General features: G+C 37.4%; 1 protein-coding gene across 2 annotated transcripts in view; it reads right to left on the bottom strand.

Moving 5' to 3' along the window:
• Positions 1-21652, bottom strand: part of si:ch73-22o12.1 (nectin-2) — a 147827-nt gene extending 126175 nt beyond the window's left edge. For both annotated transcript variants that reach the window (XM_056474768.1, XM_056474767.1), the window contains exon 1: positions 21218-21652. In XM_056474768.1, coding sequence (XP_056330743.1) covers positions 21218-21266 — 49 coding nt within the window. In that variant the 5' untranslated portion in view covers positions 21267-21652. The remainder of the gene's footprint in view (positions 1-21217) is intronic.
• Positions 21653-24830: the final 3178 nt, after the last annotated feature.

Here is a 24830-nt window from a genome sequence, read left to right as displayed (position 1 = left end):
ACTCATTGGATGAAAACACTGCTTTATTTGCACATCTTTTATGCGATATTCCAGTTTTGTGCAAAATAATTCGCATTTTTCAATGGAAACATACCTGAAGCTATCGTAAACATTTTAATCCCTGTTTTGGAACGAAACAATCGATCACTGAAAAAAATATTCAAAGATGATTCCTTGGATTTACTCAATTTTTTTACGTTAAGTGGTTGTAAACAATTTCTTTGGGCTGAATTTAAACAAACAAATTAAGTTGAACATTGTTAAATTTAATTTGTTTGATTAAATTCAACACAAATAAATTGTTTGCAACAGTTTTGCATGCAACACTTTTTTCAGGTGTGAAAGCATCCTAAAAGTTTTCACGTTCAGACCCACAAAATTGTAAAAAAGTCTTAGAAATGAGCAGCTAAAACAGATAAAAATATGGATTGAAAATAATGTTGTTTCAATGTAGCCTAATTCAGTATAAAACACACTTCTTAAAATCGACTTTATATCTGACTTCCTTCAATTAACAACCGATGGACTGAGGCAAGTCCTGTCCCACTTTTTTTTCTCCTTTCACAATAATCCATTTTACGTGTTGCAGTTTTAAAAATAGAGAGAGATCTGTCGCTACTTATAGTATGCTATATCACAACTTTCCACCAAAACCCATTTAACTTCCATAATGCAACATACTTCTGAGTGAATCGGGATATTTAATGAGAAAAAAAGGTGAGCGTTGATTCTATCATAGCAGACAGATGAATTATTCACGGTCAAACCAGAAAAGTGCATTAAGTCAAAAATAAGTTTCATTTTAATTTCACATCGACTTTAAATAACGCCTACAGTCGTCGCCTCGCCTACAGCAAATCCATAAGTACAGCCAGGGATCCAACAAGCGCAAAGGTTCTCAGTTTTGCAAGTTGAGTTTCCATCAAAGCAAAAGACCGAACGAGAAAAGAAACGGGGGGATTTTAGAGAAAGCAGAATGCTAAAGAAGGGAGATTCGTTTCATCTGCTCTCTTTTCGACTCATCGGGAATGACATCAAATAAAATCTCACACGAGGTGAGAAGAATAACCACACGGCTTTATAAAGGTTGTTTGAACAAATCCATCTCAAATGCGAGAAATCCATCTGAAAAGGTGGTTTGCACAGGCTCTCAGTGTTGAAAAGCGGCTTGTTTGTCAGCCACACTTCCGATGAATGTTCAAATATCAATCTTGCGCTCCCTGACACCTTTCTCCTTCTCCTCTATCATCCATCCATCCACCCATCTATTCATCCCTCTCTTTCCCTCGGCATCTAAATAAATAAACACTGTGAAGAGAGCGAGGGAGACCAGGAGAGAAAAACTAGGACACTACAACCTGGGACCCATAGACCTCCCCCACATAGAGAGAGAGAGGCTGACAGAGCCAGACAGGATACCGGCTCACATTTACAAAAAAAAAAAATGAAAGAAAGGAAGGAAGACGTGTGGGGACGAGGAAGAGGAGGGTATGGATGTTCAGGAAAGAGGGATAACAGCAGGGGGAGGGATGAATCAGGCAGCGGAGGGTGGTCAACAGCACTACAGTTTATTAATAATCCATATCAGATAAATCTTTCTAGTGTTAGACTTGCACAGAGGGGAGATTTCTGCCCTTTTAAGCTGCATCTGCCTAATCAAAATGCTCCAGTGCTAATCACTTAGAGTCGATTTTTACATCCCTCACTCGTTGCTCCGCCTGGGGCTTTTTTCCTGTTCTTTTCTTTTGCCTTCTTTCACAAGCCCATGTTGCCCCGAGGGTTCGGTTATGGCACAAAAGCATCGAGCTCTAACTGAAAACAAACTTGTATCATGTTAGTCTGCTCATACATATGATATACCAGCAGATGTTAAGTGTGCGTGCATATACAAAGCTACAAGCAAACACACACACACACACATAGGAGATTTTAAAAACCAAGCCCTAATCACTAAGAAGTGTACAGGCCATCTCATATCTACATGTTTGGCAAAGGTCACATGATCTGTTTATTGAAAATAATAATAATAAGGGTAATAATAATGGCTGTCTGTTGTTGGTTGTCTAGTACAGGGGTTTTCAACCTTTTAGGACCTCGTCTACTACAGGGGTTTTCACCGCATTTTGCGACAAGATGCACACACACCTACCGAGTCAGTAAAGGGCCGCAGACACACACACACTGTGAAATGCGATGTTAAAACAGCACTCTTCCACCAGTCCTTACTCCACATTCGTGTGCGTCTAATACCCCAGTTTTTCACAGGGGCATTAATGAAATGTTCATGAGTGAAATTGAAACTGACGAACTGCATTAAGGTCTAAAAATGAAAGATGAAACACCCAAATTGAATAGCATGGTGACACAACATTCAAAAAGCACTTCATGTAGACTCCTTAATTATAGTATTCTGATTAAGGCAAATAATTATTACTGATGTCCATGTAAACGTAGTCAGCAGTGTCTCCAAAGTAAGGTCACTTAAAAGATCCAATTAATCAGATTTACTCTACTGAACGCATAAAAATCGTCATCATAATTTAATTCATGAGTACATGCCTCAAATACTCGAGCCCCCCTTAATAGGTGCTGGCGCCCAACAGGTTAAAACCCCCTGGTCTAGTATGCATGTTTTGTTTGTGTTTTTTTTACATGATTTGTCTCCTGTAGTTTCTATTTCTGTTTTCATAATAAGAAATAAATAAATAATATAAATCAACTGACCAATCAAATTAACCTATTTGGTAACACTTTATAATAACAACACACTTTGAATAATCTATTACGCATAGCAAATATTGAATACCTTATTTGTTAAGCATTAACTCTACATTAATAGACGTTAGTAAGCAGTAGGGCTGCTCGGTTAAAAATCATAAAAAAAAAAAAAATTTATAATTATTTCCCAAATGATGCTTAACAGAGCAAGAAATTTTTCACAGTATTTCCTAAGCTTTTTTCTTCCGAAGAAAGTCTTATTTGTTTTATTTTGGCTAAAATAAAAGCAGGTTTAAATATTTTTAAAACTATTTTAAGATCAATATTATTAGCCCCCTTAAGCAATATATTTTTTGATTGTCTGCAGAAGAAACTACTGTTTTGCAATGACTTGCCTAATTACACTAACTTGCCAAATTACCCTAATTAAGCCTTTAAATTGCACTTTAAGCTTAATGCATGTATCTTGAAAAATATGTAGTAAAATATTATGTACAATCATCATAGCAAAGATAAAAGAAATCAGTTATTAGAAATTAGTTTATAAATCCTTTATATTTAGAAATATGTTGAAAAAAAAAACTTCTTTCCGTAAAACGAATAATAATTCAGGAGAGCTAATAATTCTGACCTCAACAATATATATATGTATATATATGTGTGTATATATATATATATATATATATATATATATATATATATATATATATATATATATATATATATATATATATATATATATATATATATATATATATATATATATATATATATATATATATATATATATATATATATATATATTCATTAATTTAATTAATGCTTAGGTTTTTAAGCCATTTTTTGTCATTTATACACTACTATTTAAATATTTAAAGGCATTGAGTTATATATATATATATATATATATATATATATATTGTTTTTAAATCAAAAACATACTTATCAAATGTAATAATTATATATATATATATATATATATATATATATATATATATATATATATATATATATATATATATATATATATATATATATATATATATATATATATACGTTTGGGTAAAAAAAGGCATGTGACGGTTTCCAGAGTCGCACAGATTAAAATGAATTCCGAAAACGTGCCACCAATATAAACAGCAACGTTCATTCCTTGAAACGACCGTAGCGAGTACGCTTCATTAACAGCTTTAATGAGAGCTCACTTTAATTTAGATTGGCCCTACAAGTTGCGTTCTCTTCCCATAATGCCCTTCGAGGGCACAAAAATGCAATTTGGAATTCATCCATGTGTCAGCGCTTTTTTTTTTACTAAATTCCCCATCATGCTTTGCTTTTAAGGGAGCACAGAGGGCCATAAAATGCAGCGCGAGCTTGAAAACTATCTATTCACCCTTCATATAAGTGAGAGCAACATTTTCCGCTGTCTTCATTCTTCTGTCCTCTAGAGAGCAGAGGAAGAGAAGGGTGGATCCCCCGACACCGCCATATCACTTACCTGTATGAATGGACACGGCTGAGAGAACAATGAGGGGCTTTCTTTAGTCTGTCTCTCTCACACACATACGCACTTGTTTGAAAGGCGGTGTGATCCTAGAAGAGTTAGGGGACAAACACAATGGCCTCTCTGTTCCTGCACGGTCACCATTTCATGTTCCCTTCACCCATCACCGGTGAACTGAACTGCGACTGACAGGTACTGCATGGTAATGAATAATTATGTGTCATTTAGAATGGAATGCAACACAAACAATATAATAACGCATCTACCATCTTCACGGTGGGTAAGTTTGGATTCATTCAAGTGATTCAGTTCACATGTAGTAATTTAACAGATGTTTAGGTCACACTTTATTTTAAGGTACAATTCTCGCTATTAATAAACCATTAAGTATAACTTTTGCCTCAATCAACTCCTAATTTTCTGCTTGTTAATAGTTATAAAAGGTAGTGGTTTAGGCAGTGGTCCCCATGGTGCCGGGCTGTACAAAAAAAAAAAAAAAATCAATAATTATTTCTGTTTTATCTATTATCGGATTCTGAACGTTTTTATTTTGGAAAAATCTTTTATTTTGACAAATGACTGTATTCTCTCGGTTATATCTTTGTCATTTGAGCGCCAAAATATAACTCACAAGCCAACAAAATGAGTAAGAAACGGACTTCTTTAAAAAGTTTCTTTACAAAGAAAAAAAAGGCCCAGCGATGGACCTACAAACTGCCAAGGAATGCATCCACAACACATTTGTCAACAAATCAGGTAAATCCAGCATGTCTGTTCAAGAAGATCAACTTCTAGAGATCGCAATGTAGCCTTGGAGAGCGTTCATATATTGCGTCTTTTCTGCATGCAAGTTATTTCCAAAAGAGGCACTCGTCTTGCGCAGGCATATTGGGAATGACGCGCGCAAGCGGCGCATTCTGTTTGCACTTTCCAAGCACACTTCGTTGAAAACATCTCTTTTCAGAATGCCGCACGTGCACCACGAGTCAGCTTCATACTTTGTAAGAAATATACACATTTCTCAGACAAACCCAGAACAACCAAACACTGAAGTGCTTTTTCATTTTCTCCATAAATAAAATTTTATTCAGGGTTCCAGCAATGTTTTGTCAGCTTGTCATTCTCTAAAAAAAAAACTGTTGATGGTCACCTAGCAATCTACATACATACCACCACCCCCCATCCCCCCTAAGCCACGGTAAAATGGGGTATATGCACACAGACTTTTAATTTCAGTCAGCCAGCCCCAGGGCTTCCGGTTAATTGTCATCCCATAAAAATCCCTGTGTTTAAGATCTGATTTCTTTAAAAAACAGCTTCTTCACTGACTGAGGTACGATATAAAGTAGGTATCAGACCAAACAGAAAGCACTGCATTAAATTGTATTATTCCATGCCATGTCTTTAAAATATGGAAAGTAATTTAACATCCCATTTTACATTTTATGCAGAATATGTACTGTATAAGTTCTAATAATCAATAAGCCACTAGTTAATAGTGAGAATTGTTATTAAACTAAAGTGTCAATGACGTTTTATACAAAGCAACTTAAACATGGGGAACCTTAACAGTAGGGCTGGGCAATGTCAAAAATCCAATTCTTTTCCATATTGAATATATATTTCAATACAAGTTGTTAATGCTTCCAGCTTTAAAATAGTATCCCAACAATGAGTGAAGCCACAAAGATTAGACGCTTCATTGAAAAACATTTTAAAGTATTGTTTATTAACAAAAACGGTTTACACTTATGATATACAATATAAAATATAATATTCTGAAGAACTGTAACTGACAGCATATATACAGAACACAAACAAAAATATACTTATTGTATTTTCTAAAAATGAACAATTACAGAAATTGTTTTAAATGAATGTTTAACTTAATTAAAAATGGCAAAAAATCATTGAAATAAACAGTTTAACAGCATATTCTGCTGGCGGGAAAGTGAATCAAGTTCGCTGAACAATACTGGGTGACATAGCATATCTCGAATATCAACACAGATTCCTGTTGTTGCATGTGTCTGCTGTGTGATTGGCTCTTAGATCAATATCGAGTAAAAATGTCCATAGTTTATCATCGTTATCGACATAAATTTTATCGCGAGTCGATATTATAACGTTTATCTTCCCAGTCCTATTTAACAGCCAAACAGGTTGCTTCAGATTCATTGTAGGGGTGTATATTTATCGTCTATGAAATCATAATCGTCATTTTAAAAACATTTTATTAGTGTCACACATTCTTTTTGTTGTACACAAAAGTGTTTTTGTGTTTTCTTCGAAAATACAGTAACAATGATATTTTATTAAAACGTTGCTTTTTTCATGTGTACTTTTTCCACTAATAACTGAGCAAAATTTTCTCATCCATTTTTCAAATTCTGGTCTCTCAATCTATTGAAAAAAAGAAAACAAGCCTAAATATATAAATCAAAAGACTTGTGCATTCAGCAAATGCCCAAATTCACTTAAAATTCCTCCAACCTCTGTCAAAAAATAGATTTATTCGCTCATTTTCCATTTCATCTTCAAAAACAAGTCTACTGAATGTATATCCCTGTGACGAATCATCGAACCTAAGCTTAAAGCAAATCTAGCTAATGCGTCGCCTACTCAGAATCTATTATTTGTTTCACAGATGTCACTAAATTCTCTCACCGACTCCTACAGGTATTTTGACCTTTTAAGTGAATCACAAAATGATTTTCTTAGCCATCTTCATATGTGTTCTTCTCTATTTCACTGGCTTAACCTTCAATAACCAAGTAATGTGACGAGAAAAGACGACTGGGAGAAGGAAAGAGAGGTCAGACCCAATTTTAAGAAAAATGGTGAGAGTAGAAGCGAAAATATTGGACCTTCACCTTCATTTAGAGGATAAAAGCAAGGACGGCCGGAGGAAGAGAGAGCAAAGCATGACTGCATCCAAATATTAAAGAGAAATAGACTGGTTGCATTTGAAAGAATGATTTTACATGAAAGCTAAATCAGGAAAGAGAATCACGCCTGGGTTCTCCTGTCATAATAATAACCACAGAAACACAGTCGCCCAAAACGTCCTCTGACTTGCAGGAGAATGGGCTGGATTTAAGTCTGCAACAAGCAAAAAGAAAGGGCAGAACAACAATAAAAGTGAGGTAGAGAAATAAGAAGAAGGGAATAATGAGGAGGAAGGTTGCTGGAGAGTGACAGACTGATCGTTTCAGCAGCGAGACAGACCTGTTAAGTGGACTGAATTCTCAAGATGGAAGAAGTGAGAAACAAGGGATAAAGAGGAAGATGGAGACTGGTGGGAGGATGGACCGCACTCGTTTGTTAAATGGTTGACAGGAGAAACCGAATAAGACAAAAACACCACACAGAGAGGAACACAATGAGGATCAGAGGTCGGAACGAAGCTCAACCACCTGCTTTGGAGAAAACAAAGAAGACTGTTAAGCAAACCAACCCAACAAACTGTTAAAGAGACAGCTCATCCAGTCATTTACTGACCCCTCATATTAATGACACGGGTGCATTTTTTTCCTTCAGAAGACCAGTTGTTCTTGGTGGTTCTTAAAATGTAAGTCAATGGCTACCAGTGAAAAACCGCTCCTAACAATACATTGAGGTCTTACGAGGAAAAGTTGATTTGTGCCATAAACGGAATCTTATTAACAAAATGAACAGCATTATTACCTTATGTCACTTTAATACAATATAATTGTGTTTTTCATATGGTTTAATAGTGTGGCTAATTCTAAATATGCTGTGGTATAATCATTAAGTGTGCATGTTTTTGTTTTGGCCTTTATTAACAAAGCACAGTATGTTAGACCGTAAGCAGTGTTGGAGAGAAAGAGAGGGGTTGCATGAAACACAAACTCAGGATGCCCAGAGCGCAATGGCACTATATGTCGGCACACTGCCCACAAGGCTATCGGCACTGACAAGTGTACATGCTCTACTGATTTTTAAAGGTTATTTACTAAAGGAATATCAAAGTTATCAATACATAAAGAACGAGGAATTACACCACATGACATTGTAAAACCTGAACTACATAAAAATATGAAATTAATTGATATTTCCAGTGACTCCTTGACCTTGCTAAGCATTTATTAAAGTTTTTGAATGTTCCAAAAGAAAGGAAGACGTACAAGTTTGGAACAACAACATGAGGGTCAGTAAACTATGACTACGTTCGCATGGACATCAGTAAGCTAATGATTTGCCTTAATCTAAATAAGACAATAATATGATTAAGGCGTTTACATTAGTTGCTTTTTGAATGGTCCTTTTTATGATCTCGTTTAACATGTTACGCCAGATTCACACAGGGCTTTAGCGTCAACGCTTGACAGAGGGCGTGTCTGAAGTTGGGGCTGACGCGATTGTCATAGCAGCATCAGCCAATGAACTAAGTCCGCAATTGGCTACAGTCTGAGCTGGGGTATTTGCATAAAGTGATCTGATTAGCTGATGCTTCCTTTGGCGCTTGAAAGGTTGAGAAATTCCCAACTTGTGAATGGGCCGTTATAGCACAGATCGATGAATATCATTGCGTCACCACTCTATCCAACGTTTCCTCTCAAGTTTCATGTAATTTCAGGCGTTTCATTTGTAATTTTTCGACTTTAACAGCAGTTCGGCAGCTTCACTTTCATTCAGGAACATTTCATTAATGTTCCCTTGTGACAAACTGAGATATTGGATGAGATTATGAAGTAAGGACTCGTGGAAGAGTGTTGTTTTAATGGAATTTGATACTGTACGCAAAAAACGTACACATTTCGTGATATGGGTGTCAGTGGTCCTTTACTGACTCTGTAGGTGCTGAGAATATTGTCAAACAGCCTTGTGTGTATGGAATATCCTGTCGCAAAATGCAGCAAAAAGTCGTACATGATGGTAATAGATTGATTAAGGTGTTACATGTCTGTACTGCACTTCAGTAATGCAACTAAAACCGGTATACTCCACATGTCTTAATTAGATTTTTGTTTAGTTGACTTTAGTCGGATTAAGGTCATCAAAAATCGTTGTTTAAATGGTAGACTCTCAATCAAAGAATAGTATTAAAATGAGAGTATTAGTGTCCATGTAAACATACACCATGATTCAATCTTCCATTTGGAGTGAACTGTTCCTTTAAATTCTTAGCTCTCCGAGAGTCACCTAGACGAGCTCCAGTTCTCCTTGGGAGACCAATCTCAGGAGAACTTCATCTGGGAGATTCGTACAATCGTTCTTGGTTATTATTTCACAGTATTCCTTCAAATACACTGACCTTATAAAACACTACAGAGAACATACACTAGCGTTCACCAAAATGTACCCAACAGAACTCACAGGAGACGGGCAAAAATTATCTTAAAGGTCACTGCTGTTTTTCCTCTGACAGCTCGCTACATTGGGCATGCTAATGACATTAGCGTTCTCCGTGGAGCGCTGTGCCGCTCACGCTTACAGAAATAAGATAATTCAGTTCACTCTGACTGTGCTGTACTTACTGTAACTGGTCTGGAATGAGGCTGCACAAAAAAATGAGGCCATTTCTGGCACAACACGCCATAGACTGGCACAACATTTCGCAGACCAGGTGCAAGGCGCTCAGGAAGAGGAGGAGAGGAAACAAGAGTGAAAGACAAGGGCAAATAGGCACTAACGCCATCGCTAATCACAACTGAGTGCTCGGATTAAGAGTGCAAAAATGATGGGAAATTGACAAAAAAAAAAAGAGTGAAGTAAATAAAAAAAGTAATAAAAAGATTACTTCATCTTACTAAGTCATCAGATCAGACGTCGTCTGGAAACGAGGGGCTATATTTCACAATGGTGTCAGTCGGACAGGGCAGAGCCTTAATGTCTTCAATAAGCCGTGTCGACTCGCAAGGGCATCGCTGGCCTTGCTGATCAATAAGGGATCAATAGAGCAAAGCCTCTCTTCCTTGTCTGCCTCTGGCTAGTCGACTCCAGATGGACGCACCGAGGACAGTGAGAAAAGAAGAGGGGGGGGGTGCAGAGGAAGGACAATCTTCTAAATAGTATCACAGACACTTCATAAAAGAGCGAGGGAGAGAAACCAAGGCTAATAAGAGGGAGATTGTCTCCAGCGTGATTTGTGCATGGCGACTGGGCTACCGAAGGTCACATTCTTATTCACAGGCAGAGTTTTTAATTTTCCTTTCCATGAAGCATAACGTGTAGCATAATGACACAATTAATGACTAAAGGCTCATTTGCAGCAAGAATGTGAACTGTAAATGTAACTACAGCGATATTAGAGTCCACACCAATGTATGTTACAGCTCTGTTTAGTGCGTACAGTCTTTAATGCAGGATGGAGTCTAATTGGCCGTCAACATTATTATCATTCATCAGCAGGAAAATTAGCTTTTGAAAGTGATTCCAAAGATAATGTTGCTCTCTGCTGATAGAGCTGGGGTGGAATCTGCTTTAATCTTTATGGGTTTTTTTAATATTAGAATCACAAATTATATTTTTTCTCTACTGTTAAATGATAAAATCATCTTGGATCTTGATTATTTAAAATGGTAGCTGCCATAACTACAGTGTACACTTATTAAGTTTTCATGTGTTGTATTAAAGCTTGAAAATTTATTAGAATTATTGATTCCTTAAAGGGATTGTTCGACAAAAAAAAATGTAAATACATTAGCCTTCAAGTGGTTCTAAATCTTTAGGAGTTTCGTTTTTCTGTTGTACATAAAAGACGACATTTTGAAGAACAATGGATAGTGAATACCAGCAGCCAAAGTTATCCATAATAGTGAAAACAATCTATGGAAGTAAGTACCAATTTTCAGCATTCTTCAAAATATCTTCTTTTATGTTCAACAGAAGGAAAACTCAAACAGGTTTGTAACAAGTGGAAGCAAATGATGACAGAATCACTTTAAATCTCCAAAGATATGGCCAATGACAGAATCACTTATGCTGTGTTCACACCAGACGAGGTACGTGCGGATAAAAAAATAAAATAAATAAAAAAATAAATGAAAAAAAAAAATAAATTCACACTATTCGCGCGTAAATAGACGAATGAACATTTTGAGTTTACTAGATTAATTCACGCGTCAAATTCGCTTCACATCAGACGCGAATTCATGTGATGATTCCAACTTGAGTGATTCTCGTCAAATGCATGTTAAGCACATCGATCAAGCAAAACGCTCATCTCACGCTGCTTTATTCGTGCGAATCGCATCATTCGCGCATATCTCGCTGCAGGATGTCTATTCACGTCTTTGCATTGACTTAACATGTAAATCACTTGCGCTTGACGCTTCTTCCGCGTCTGGTGTGAACGCAGCATTAGGGTGCTTTCACACAATTGTCCCCTTTGCGACCTTCTCAGCTGGTTTGTGTTCACACCTACTTTTTTCCTTCTGAACCCTGGTACACTTGCGTCATCAAGGTGCTGTTTTGTGTACAGCTGTTGCTAGGTGACAGCCACAAAAGCAAAGTGCCAAAATGGAGACATCCGCATAGCACGGAACATCACGCGATGTCTACTGAAATAATTTTTTGTGTGAAGACAAGCAGACATTATCACTGTTTGCGCTGGGTCAGTCCCGCTTGTCACCAAGGTAGATGATACACAGACATGCACACACGAATGAACATTTTGAAGTTTGTTGGCGGTTCACTTCCGTTATTTGGTACGATTGCATTCATATCAGAAGTGAGCCGTACCAGAGTTTGCACGAACAGTACCCCAGACACTTCAGTGCACCCGAGTTCAGAAGACACGTTCACACTAGCTAAACATACCATACTTTGACGTCAAATGAAGCCGGGTGCGGACCAAAAGTGCAAGTGTGAAAACACCCTAAATCTCCAAATATGTGGCCAATCAGAGAGTCATTAAAAGCATGCACGCATGTTAAATGACAATAAAACAGAGCATGTTAATGCTGGACTGAGACTCTTTTAGAGTACAAGTACACAAGTCATAATATAATGGAACTCTGCATTGAGGGGTTCATGTCCTGCTTATGCAGCTATTCAGAGACACTGCTATGCAGTCGGACAAAATTTTCACGCAACCTCATCTCTCCACACTCTACTGTGCCCAGTGTGAGGGCACTCGCAGCGAGAAGTCCTGGAACCACCAGCATGCTAAATTCATGAGAAGCACGAGTGTGCTTTTAAAAAATCCTTAGGAATCAAAACCACTTTTACCCCCCTCATCTTTCCCTGAGTGAACCTCTTAGGACACGCACACACATACAACTGAAAGAACAGTCTTCCAGTTACTTCATCATCTAGTGCTTCTGCCTCATATGATTTAGCATATCTGCATGTTAGAAACACTCTGTTGGCATCTCATTTAAAGTTAACAGGCACCAAACAGGCAATTTTCTTTAGAATACTGATTATAATAGAGAATCTGATGTTATCCCAGTTTAATTAGGTTTACTGAATCACATTGGTTGCTCTTTGGTTTATATTCAATATGACATGAACAGGACTAAACTGGTTGTGTTGAATGTCATTTTTGCATGCAGCCTCCATTTATTCCACAATACTTATGTTTACACTGTAAAAAAATGCTGGATTTCACACAATTCCTTCAAGTTGTCCCAACACAAATCGATTAAGTGAAAACAATCAGTTTACAAGCTGAAGTGGATTGAACATAAAGCAATTAAGTTGTGCCAAAAAAACAAAAACAAACAAACATTCAACTCATTTTAAATGACAACAAAACATGTTGTGGATGTGCAGAATAGAGCTTCTTGGACATTCTACTAAATATCTACATTTATGTACCACAGAAAATTAAAGTTAGTAAGAAACATGAGTAAAATGTTCAATTTGGGTGAACTAATCCACTAATCTGGGGCTGTTTCTTTGAAGTTTGAGACTAAACCAGAGCTGAGTGAATAGATAGATGAGCTACAGCCTCCCAAAAAACCTTCAGGGTTGAGGCATTAATCATAAAACTAACTGGATCACTTTCTGTCTGGAGGGGCAGAACACTCATCATGTCCTATTCCTTTTTATGCCATTTGGCTTCTTTTTCAAAGAGGCCAGATCTGTGGTCATTTTCCCTATGAGTAGACATGACCTACTACAGCAATCTGGCAACCTTTAACATTCCCGAATCAAACTGGCAACCACATACCATTATTTGGACCAAATGGCTGCTGTCCCCTGAAGGGTCACTGATCTCTCAGCATGCACTAGGACAGGGGGCTAAACTCGACCAGCATGGGATGTGATAACACGCTGCCTTGTGTCTCGCTGAATCATGTTTTTTCTGCATCGGGAACAATTTCTTTCTCCGCAAGATGGCATGGCACATCTCGAGGTAGCTGGTAAACCAAAGCAGGAGCAGAACACTGTTTTCTCATTTCTCCCTGACACTTTTGTTTCACTTCTCACCCTTTTGTCTGAGCCACAATGGTCGGTTGGCTTTCCATCACCAGGCGCAGGACTAAAATATGAGCACCAATTAGCCGGACATATCAACCCCATGAATCTCTAATACCATAAAAGCATTCTGAGATCTGACATCTGCTGAAGCTGGGAGAGTGGAGCGGGAGAAAGAAAGTGACAAGAATAGAGCGAGGCATTCAGAAAAGGATTCTTGAAAGAGCCTTGTCCTCTAAGTGCTTTGAGGACCAGTTGAGATTCATTTTAGCTCCACTTTCCAAAGAAAAAAAGAAAACGAGAGTCTGAAAATAACCCTAACCACAAAACTTACTTACATCGAAGTTCACAATCACTCAAAAGTCAGACGTGGATATCATCGTGTAGAGAAAGTTTTGCGGGAAAACCTCCTGTGTCCGTATTAGTGCAGGTTAACGTTAATTACAAGGTCAGACATTGATTTCAGCAGACTGCATTCCCAGAGCTGCATGTCAAACACAGGCTTGCGACAAGTGTTAAAAGCTTTGGATCCCCATCCACAAATCCCCCTTCACCTATCCAGCCTTATCTTTACAAGCAACCAGAATGAGATCCACAATCACTGACGGCTCCCTTCACCAACACACAGCTACAGGTCTCTAGACAAGTGAATTAACAAGGAAAAACCCTCACTCTCTGAAAAAAAGATTCCTTATTGGCGTCTAGTTCTTTAAATAAATAGACACTTTAACAAGAGCTAGTTGTCGGCGCCAGTGGTACAGTGGTCGGTGTATCGACGCATGCACTCCGGTGCTCACGGCGACCCGAGTTCGATTCCCGCCTCGCGGTCCTGTGCCGATCCTTCCCCTCTCTCTGCTCCCCATGCTTTTCTGTCAATAATTTCTACTGTCCTATACATTGAAGGTGAAAACCATGAAAAAATTATTATATAAATAAAAAAAAACAAGAGCTAGTTGTAGGAACATGGTTATAAGAACTAGCTCAGCCTTCCCGCCATCAAGACTGTGGGTTTACTGCAATACATAGTTATTAAGGAATGTTTCTTTCCCTCCATTTTCTCCAAATATTGACAAACGTAATAATTATATTGTGAAATAATCTGATATTCCTATTCTCTACTGAATTTTAAAGGTTATTTACTAAAGGAATATCAAAGGTATTAATTCATAAATAAGGAGGAGTTACACCACATGACATTTTAAAACCTGAACTATATACAAATCTGAACTAATTTGATATTTTGAGTGACTCCTTGACCTTGCTACGCATTTATTAAAGTCTTTAAATGTTCCAAAAGAAGGGAAGAAATACAAATTTGGAACAACATGAGGGTCAGTAAACTATGACTACGTTTACATGGACATCAGTAAGCTAATTATTTGCCTTGATCTGAATTTGACAATAATATGATGAAAGCATTTACATGGGTTGCTTTTTGAATGTTCCTTTCGTGATCTCGTTTTACATGTTATATTCAAATTCTCCAACGTGTAGAACATGCATTTCATCATTTAAACTGCTTAATAGTGATCATATAGTTTGGTTTTGGGTGATGGATGCTGCCATGTTAGCCTCCGCTGAAGTGGAGAACTCAGAGTTGCTGATCTTTACAAATGTTAATTCATCAGCTTCTCTCAAAACAGCTAAAAGTGTCTGTTTAACTGGAAGAAGAATAGAGTAATTGCTCTAGTAACTGACCTATTGCAAATCAAATAAATAGGCTACAGTGTGTATGCGTGTGTCCAATGTCAAACTCAAGTAAGGCTCCGATATTCTGCTTGACCACATATAAGAAGTAGTTGCGTGTACTTTTCTAAGTGTCCACAGATTTAATTTTTTTGCCATGTATAGATCTCTGTGTGACGCTACCATGAAATAGGCCGTTCACAATTTGCATCTTTTGCATGCAGAAGTCCGTTTTTCCAATGAAGGTGCGCAGTTTGCACAAAGAGCACTGAAATAGCTGAAGGAAGTGATGTGCTCGCGATTTCTACAAGCTTTTAGATGCGATATGTGACTGACACATCTTAGAAATTACCTGGTTCTATGATACATCAGCATTCCTGTGTCCAAAGTAATCCCACACCACAGATGTTGAGTTTGTTTGGGCACCAATTCCTCCTGTGCTGAACTGATCATCCCTGTTTATGCAGGCTATTTGCACTGCGTATGATTGGTTCAAATAGCATACTGCGGGAGAAGTATCAGTCAGGACTGGAGCATGCAAAAAAACGTGCTGTAAGGCGATTTAGAAATCGTACATGTTCAAATCCCCATTTTGAAATGATTTCAATTAATTGATCGGGCTGGGTGATTAATCAAAAAGTGATCGAAATCGTCATTCAGAACATATAATTGATCCAATTTTTTCAGGGCTATTTTTTCCAATTACTTTCTCTACTGCGTGTGGAGTCACATGACCCTGCTCTGTTACGCTGCGGTCACATTGCAGCATTTCTCCACATAGACTTCCATTCATACGCATGTGAATGCGTCAGACCGGAAACGCAAGGTCATGCACCAAGTTTCGCAGTTCGCCGCATTGCAAAGTTCAAGCTTGGTGAACTCTGACCTGAGAAATCGCATCCCTTGACTGCATGTGATCCAATCGAGGATCAAAACATGACCTCTCTGGACAGAAATTTAAAATATGGACCAATAGGTCACTTTTTTAAATGTCTATTCATCTTGTTTAATTCCACCCCTTTTCGCAGCGCAGTACAAAAGAATTTGGCAAGCTCAAACTAGTGTGAGTGCAGCTTTAGGCTGAGGCTGATTTATTCTTCTGCAGCCACTTTGCAGCCACATCTGATCTCTGGTCAAGTAGGACGATGGACCCAATCTTGAGCCTTACTTTGCACTACACTGACGACGATTGGAGGCTGTGCCAGAGATGCCTTGAGACGGCATATTTTCAATTACAAAATTATTATTTACATTCAAATATTTTGTTACAGATGATGCAAGAAATGCACTGTCTAAAAATTGTTTACAGGATATGTAAGAGTTATTTTATTTAAAAGAGAAACTGCTTATTTTTTTACCTTTTATATGAAAAACACTGAAAATTATTTCTTTTGTTTACAAAAGTGCAAATTTATTTTCACTTTTTTATAAAAAAAAATAAAATAAAAAAAGTTAGTTTTAGGTAATGTGTGTTTTTAATTACAGTTGTTCGGCATTGATGTTCAATAAATAAATCAAAGATAGGTAGTGTGTTTTTCCTTAAATTATTACAGTAATAAAATATCAAGTACAAAACTTGTCGGTGTACTGTGAGGGCAAAAAACTAAAAAATACATAAAATAATCGTTCATTATTTGTAATCGAGCTAAAATCTTCAATTATTCGAGATTTTGATTTTAGGCCAAATCGCCTAGCCCAGGCATGGGCAAACTCGATCCTGGAGGGCCGGTGTCCCTGCATAGTTTTGCACCAACCCTAATCAAACACACCTGCTTGTAGCTTTCTAGTGATCTTGAAGACACTAATTAGGGTGTTCAGGTGTGTTTGATTAGTGTTGGAGCAAAACTCTGCAGGGACACCGGCTCTCGAGGATCGAGTTTGCCCATGCCTGGCCTAGCCCTATTAATCGCACAGCCCTACTATCTGATGTGAATAAAGCACTCTCCCGATTGTTTAAAAAGTATTATTTTTGCCGTCTTCATCAAAATCAGAGTTTATAAACTTATACTTATGTGTATTGAAAGGTTGCAAACTTTATATAACTGATAAAAGATTGAAGACAAGTGATTTATGAAGTGCACGTCTTTCTCTGGCTTATTGCAAGCGATTCTGGAAAAGCATATTTGAATTTAGCAGCCTATCCAGTGACACTTTAATCAGGCTGGTTTAATCATACGTTTCAATGGGTTATTTTTAAAGATTTATAGGCTGACAGTATCTGGTCCTTCTTCTATTTTAGGGAAATAACATTGAAAGAAATGTCTATTAGAGTATTGAAAAATGGTTTCTTTAGAAAATGTAAACTGAAAAGTTCTTCAGCAAACCAAAAAAAAATCCTTTTGAAACCTTTATTGTTGAGATTGTACTGACTGATAACCTTGCACAAGCATTTTGACTGGAATGAAACCTTTTTAAAAGAAGGTTCTTTCCACAGTCTTTCAGTCCTGTCTATGGCTACACCTCCTCCCGCGTTCTTTCACCGGCTCAGACACTAATAAACAGCATGGCCTTGAGGTCAGAGTAAGGTGGGGCGGGGGAAGATTTGAATACACCAATGACAATCATCTCTCAAACAAAAGCAAGCGGATAAGGACAGCAAGGGACGCAGAAAGAGAGGAAGGGAGGGAAGGAAACAGGAGAAGATGGGAGAATGGAGGCTTCAACTTTTGTTTGCATGCTCCTCTGTTTGTAAAAGCAACTATTTCGCCCATTTACTCAACGCTCCTTCGCTGTTGAACCCACATGAGCCTGCGCTGTCGCAATCACTGCATGCGCTTGTTAGTGTGTGCGTCTGTCACTGCCGTGCGCACACAGTTTAGAATAAGGTCAGCTTGGCCTCCGCCTCCATCATCGTAGCAGCCTAACATTTTCGAACCCCTCCTCCGTCTCTCTCTCTCTCTCACTCAAACAAACACACACACACACACTTGATGCATTCAGCCAGAGACGCTGCTACAGTAGGCCCCCCTAACCCTGGCTTTCAATGAAAACACAACGTCTCCATGCCAACGGGTTCGAGCATTTTTGACCCGTGTTCACTAGGAGGGTATTAGAACACAATCAGGGGCTGTTATTGTGCAGATCCCTGCTCCCAGTAGCCTACATTTGGGTCTGGGGACTAGATAGATGAACCAGCCCAGGATTCACAATTATAAAACTTTACTCAAAGCTGCTTCCTGTCTGTAAGTCTCCTAATTTAAAAACATTAACAAAGCTTATTAAAATAAAGCTTTTATATTGGTGTGCTCATAGTCGGTTTGATTGTTTTTATTAGGCACACAATGAATATGAGTCTGCAGGGGCCGCAGAGTGCACAAAACAAAGCTTTGACCCCTGAAATATTTCGCAACTGCTGTGTATAAAGGCAAAAGCTCCCAGGACGCTGAACTAAACGGATGCGAAGGGTAGGGGGAAAAAAGAAACACACCAGGGCTGTTTATACTGTTTGCTTAAGCGAAACAATCGTGACCCTTCTTCCGCTGCTCGGTTCATAAATAAAACAAATCCTTTGTTTCGTTATTCTAGTTTGCCCCTGATGTGCAGCCGATGTACTGTGAAATGGGCCCAGGCAAGAAGAGGTCCAGACCATGAATAAGTTAAAGCAATGAATTGAGTTTTGAGTTACGACAAAGAACTGCATCTGATGATGTCACAAACCCCTGACACATCGCACCCTCCAGATACATGAAGTCGCCATAAATAAGACTAATTCTAAAGTATTTATAGAATCGCTACATGTAGAATGTAACGATGAATGCATCATATGGTTTGGTTAAATATAAAATACATTTTTACTTAACAATTCAGAATAAAATCACATGTGAATGATTGAATGAGTGGATGATTGATTAAAATGAATGAATGACAGCGCATTTATTAGGTAAAATTAAACAATTACTCTGACTTATTAAAAATTATTATTATTATTTTTATTATATTATTATTGTTATTAAAAATTATCAAAACTTTAGCTTCTTTGTTTACTTTCCGATTTAAAGGCAAGTATAATTTTGCCACAATGTTTTGAGGAGCTCCAAGACACCTAAAAAAGTAATGTGAGCCTGAAATTATATTGGGTTGTGTTTCAAGATATTTAAATGTCGATAAAACTCTGCTAAATTGTGATTTATGATCTTGCGCACGTTGTTCTCTGGCTTAGTGCAAGCCAATCCGGAAAAGCAGATTTGAATTTAGCAGCCTATCAAGTGACACACTGAACATTTTAATCAGACTGGTTTGATCAGTGTCAATGGCTTAAACTGTACTTTTTTAAAGATTTATAAGTAGACAGTATCTGGTCCTTCTTATGTTTTGGAAAAATAACATTGAAATAAATGTCTATTACAGTATTTTGAAATGGTTTCTTTAGAAAATGTGATAACACTTTATTTTAATGGTCCATTTGAGTATCAGTAGACTGTCTGCCTAATATCGGTTGACACTGCTCCTTCAACAGACTCCTATAAGAAACTTTGCAGGCAGGGGCGTAGCGGACATTTTAAAAGTGGGGGGACGGCTGTATGAGATCATATGTTCATATAATTATTAGTCACCTGTTTCTAAATGGTCTGTCTCTAAAAGTGAGGGGGACGGATCCACCACGTCTCCTCCGGTTGCTACGCCCCTGTTTGCAGGTACATGTCAACTAACCCTAACCCCAACCTAAAAGTCTACTTATAATCTAATGAGAATTAGCCTTGTTGAAATGTATGTTAAATTCAACAAACGGACCATCAAAATAAATGTGACCGAAAATGTTAACTGAAAAGTTCTTTGGGAAACCAAAAAAAATCCTTTTGAAACCTTTATTGTTGAGATTGTACTGACTGATAACCGTGTGCAAGCATTATTTGTGGAACCCACTTCTTCTTTAATCACTGTGAAGGATTGCAGTAAGGCAAAGTAACAAGTCCTAACAGTGGAATTTCTACATTTAATATTCCTGACATCTTCAGCAGTGCGCTCGGCTGGACAATCAAGCAGCACAGCAGTTTTCAAGACGCCGACAGCAGCTCAGTTCAGCTCACTCGCAGTCAGGTGTAGCGCACCTGCGAACTGAGACACGGACACTAAATAATTGAACCGCAAAAGACACCGAGGAGTCCACCATCAAAAGGCGAGGCGTGCGGTGAAACATGACGAAACAACAGACAGTGACGTCAGCCTATGATATGAACAGATCTGTCATGTCCCACTGAGAAACAAATAATTACTAATAAAGCAGGTCAAATTGATTCATATTCAAAAACATTAAAAAGGTTTTACAAGAAAACATAACTAGAATAAGTTAAAGCCACATTTAAATGAATAACATGTCGAAAACAACCTGTTGCGTAATAAATGATTGATTTACGTGCATTTGCTGATTTACATTGATTTACATGCGCGTTCGTTCAGCTGGAAAATATAGGATATGATGTGAAGGGAGAAAGGGGGCTTGAGGAACATGGTGAAATAAGGTAAGAGCACAGGGTTACGTTACGAGGAACGAGATAGCACTCAAGGACGACTGGATGAGATCCACGGTTTCGCAAACAAACACACCTGTCAACACGTAATGGGCAAAAAGCACTTCCCAAGGCCACACCTAGAGAAACATGGCGCTTATCGAAACCAAACTCATACAGTCCCTATGGAACGAAACTGAAGGAGCCAGTACACCGACAAAGTTAAGCAGTGAGCCACAGGTCTTGTTAATAAGATAGTTTTTAAGATAAACATGACTGCAGACAGAAAAGAGTGTGAGAGACGAGCGCCCGCTGAAGACGCGCTCAAGGATATTTCTACGTTACCCTCGAGTTGCGGAGCGCTTGTGCTGAGTGTATCTACTATACTTAAATAAAAGAGAACTGTGTTGTTCATAATTGCCAGTAATTACTGATCTCCTTTACTGTTTAAACGTCACATATCAGGTCTTACCTTGAACAATAAGGAGAAAGAGAGCGCTTAACAGTCCTGACATGGTCATCGGAGGGAAGGCTGGACAGTCCACCTTGTCGGTTGTCCGCTTGTTGAACTCAATCACCACAGAATCGCCAAAACTAAAATCAACCGAGACAGTCCGATGGAGACACTGTTATGAAGTTCCTCTAGTTTCCTTCAGTAGTCGAGCAGAGAAACTTGATGTAAAGGTGCGTCGCTGTGTTCAGCGCGTTCCTCTTGATTTGGTTTACAATCTAGCGTCAACAAATCCCCTTTAAATCGTATAAACAGCTTTAGTCCTCAGAAACTGTGGCGCGGCGTCCGGTGGCCGGTTAATAAACGTCCTACAGGTGAAGAAATATCCGGTAAGTGAGTTGAAGGTTTCAGCAGACGGTGGAGCCTCAAACCTGTCGCTTTGGGATCGCACTGTTGAAACTCTATCATAAGGGCGGCGCTCATTGGACACACGAGTGTGATGTCATGCTGCGTCACGCTACTTAAAGTCACCCAAAATTCTTAGGGACGGGTACTTTCCAGGGTCCAGTAAGTTTTGTTTTCAATTTTAGGCAACTAAACTACTATTTGATCCAGTTAGAAAAATAAAAAACATTGTTTGCATAAATGTCAGGTTGCATTTTATACACTAAAACAAATGAAGTACCACTCTCAGTGTAATCGTTACAAATTTGTGTTTGCTTCTTTAGATGTGATGTTCCTTAACTTTTTTTTATATGAACCACTTAAAACCAGCGTTGCAGTACTTTTAAATCAGTTTTTGGATTTCACAGAATGGAAACGTGATTTTCCATAGCCTCTTTGTTTACCTTCCGATTTAAAGGCAAGTATAACTTAACTACAATGAGTTTCGAGGAGTTCCAAGATGATTGAGCAAGTAATGTGAGCCTGAAATTATATTGGGGTTAGTTTAGTTGCTCGTTATTGAGTTGTGGTGAACAAGAACAGATAGCTCCAGTGCTCCCCCTGCTGGTAAAAGTTATACACCACAAACACTCAGAGGCCGACTTCATGAGTTAGGGGCCTCAAGGAAATTCCAGGTATGGGTCTCCAACTATACGATTGAAGTCAGAATTATTAACCCCCTGAATTATTACCCCCCTGTTTCTTTTTCCCTAATTTCTGTTTAATGAAGAGAAGATTTTTTCTGCACATTTCTAAACATAATAGTTTTAATAACTCATTTCTAATAACTGATTTATTTTATCTTTGCCATGATGACAGTAAATTATATTTATAAATAATATTTTACTAGATATTTTTCAAGACACTTCTATACAGCTTAAAGTGATATTTAAAGGCTTAACTAGGTTAATTAGGTTAACTAGGCAGGTTAGGGTAATTAGGCAAGTTGTTGTATAACGATGGTTTATTCTGTAGACTATCGAAAATAAATATAGCTTAAAGGCCTTAAACTTAAAAGTTTTTTTATTAAAAACTGCTTTTATTCTAGCCAAAATAAAACAAATAAGTCTTTCTCCAGAAGAAAAAAATATTATCAGACAAACTGTGAAAATGTCCTTGCTCTGTTAAACATAATTTGGGAAATATTAAAAAAAAGGGGGGAGATTCCAAAGGAGGTTTAATAATACTGATTTCAACTGTATACTTTTTACTTTTAATTATTTTACCATATCACATATTTAAACTTGAGTAGCTCTTACAGACCCCTAGACAGCCTATTGGTTCTTTTTTCTCAAAAAGTGGAGCTTTTTGCAGTTATTCTCCTCCATTTCCATTAAATTTTGAGGTTCAAATATCGCACTTTAGCGACATTTTACGCACTAATGTTTGCTGCATTAGCTTGTCAGATGGTAATCAAAACTTGTCTTTTTGATGCAACAAAATTATTTCCTACAATTTTGTGCTTTCCATGCTATTTTACCACAAGGTATTTATTTAGAAATGTACATTTAAACTGTAAGTTATTACAGTTTAATAAATAATGTTATGAGATTGGAATTTTAAATTAAACCTGTTGAACAAAGAAGTATGAAAAATGCTTATTTTTAAAATACAAATTTATTATCATGCATCACTTAAAAAACAATTATGAACCCGTTAAAAATCAACCCAAAAAATATTTAAAACTGTAGCCTGTAGGTAAATAACAAACGAGCCAGCTCATTTCCTCAGTCAGAAATTGAAAACTTGAATAAGTAAAAATTAAATGTGTCTTAAGCCTTCTTCTATTGGTTATTTTCACAATGTATGATGATATACTGTCCGAAATGGGACAAATGTGCTCATATAGTGGCCAAATTCTTGACTTTAGCCCCTTTTACACATACAGACCTTTCAGGAAAATTACAGGCAATGCTGCTTTGTGTGAACGGAAAAGGAAAATTGCCGGAAAGAGCGCTTAGAACCTACTGACGTGAGACTTCTCGAGCCAATCAGAACATTCAGACATATTCACATCCGCGATGTTTATGAAAACAAAAGCCTTTGAATATTTTTCCAGACACGTTTAGCTGCTAGATGTTAGTCAGATAACGTTTCTATGTTCCTTCTTAATGCCAACTGTGTAGTTATCACTAAAATGCTTATGATAAACCGCTGTTTGTTTACCTTTAATCTCTGCTTCAGTTGCTTGACGCGTGTGCATGTGAAGCAGCTGGTGAGCATCAGAACACACACATATTATGAACATCTCGACATGCGAAAGTGTTTTCTCCATATGTTTTTATGATTCATAGGTGTTTTTCATTTATTTATTGGTTTTCCAGTTGCTTTATGCAACCTTGATCTCTGCTAAGGCAACTTTTGATTTGGAAAAAGTTTAGCAGTTAATTTCACTATTATTTGATATTTTCAAATTGCAAAATAAGAAAAAAGTCAAATAAAGTCATTGATTATGACTTTTTATTAGTTTTTTATTAGAAAAGTAATCTAAGTTAGCATGCTATAATCCTACACTGTAAAAAAACTGTTTTAATTAACTGTTTCCTGTATTTTCTCATTCACAAATGTTTTATTAACAGAATCTGTTGACAAACATGACAAAATGTGGTTAATTATCATGCAAAAACTGTTTTCCCCAAGAAAAATAAACAAACATTTTATTCTAATTCTCAACAGGTTTGAGAGCATGCAGAGAATGTTTCCTCATAATCACTAAAAAGCTGTCACTCACTTAATTTCTTCAATCTCACAAAGTTTTATTTAAATCAATGAAGCTTTCTCCGGTACACAATGAATCAGTTATTTACATTTTTCCTGCTATATTGAATTGATTTGAAGTGTTTTGAGCACTGAGTAGAAACCAACTAACTATAAACATCTGATTTACCATTCAAGAAATCAGCAGATAAAGTATAGGTGTCTGATATTGCAAAAACAAGTTATAAATAGAAACCTCTGACACTGTAAGTAGAAACCTCTGACACAGTTTGCAAATATAAATACATGCTGAAGCCTTTTCCAAATCTGTTTCAGCCAGTATAAAATGGGGGTCAGTGATTTCCTGGGGTCCTAAGTGGTCAAGTACCTCATTTTTTTAATAAATGCCCCTGAAAACTCTCAGCTCGTCTGTGAAATGACCAAAAAACTTTTCCCTTGCATTAAAGTTCTGCAGATCTGCATCTCCCAAAGA

The sequence above is a fragment of the Danio aesculapii genome, chromosome 16, assembly GCF_903798145.1.
Source record: "Danio aesculapii chromosome 16, fDanAes4.1, whole genome shotgun sequence".
In the NCBI taxonomy this organism is placed as follows: domain Eukaryota; kingdom Metazoa; phylum Chordata; class Actinopteri; order Cypriniformes; family Danionidae; genus Danio; species Danio aesculapii.
Note: the sequence above shows the minus strand (reverse complement) of the source record. Positions and strands in the feature narration are given on the sequence as shown.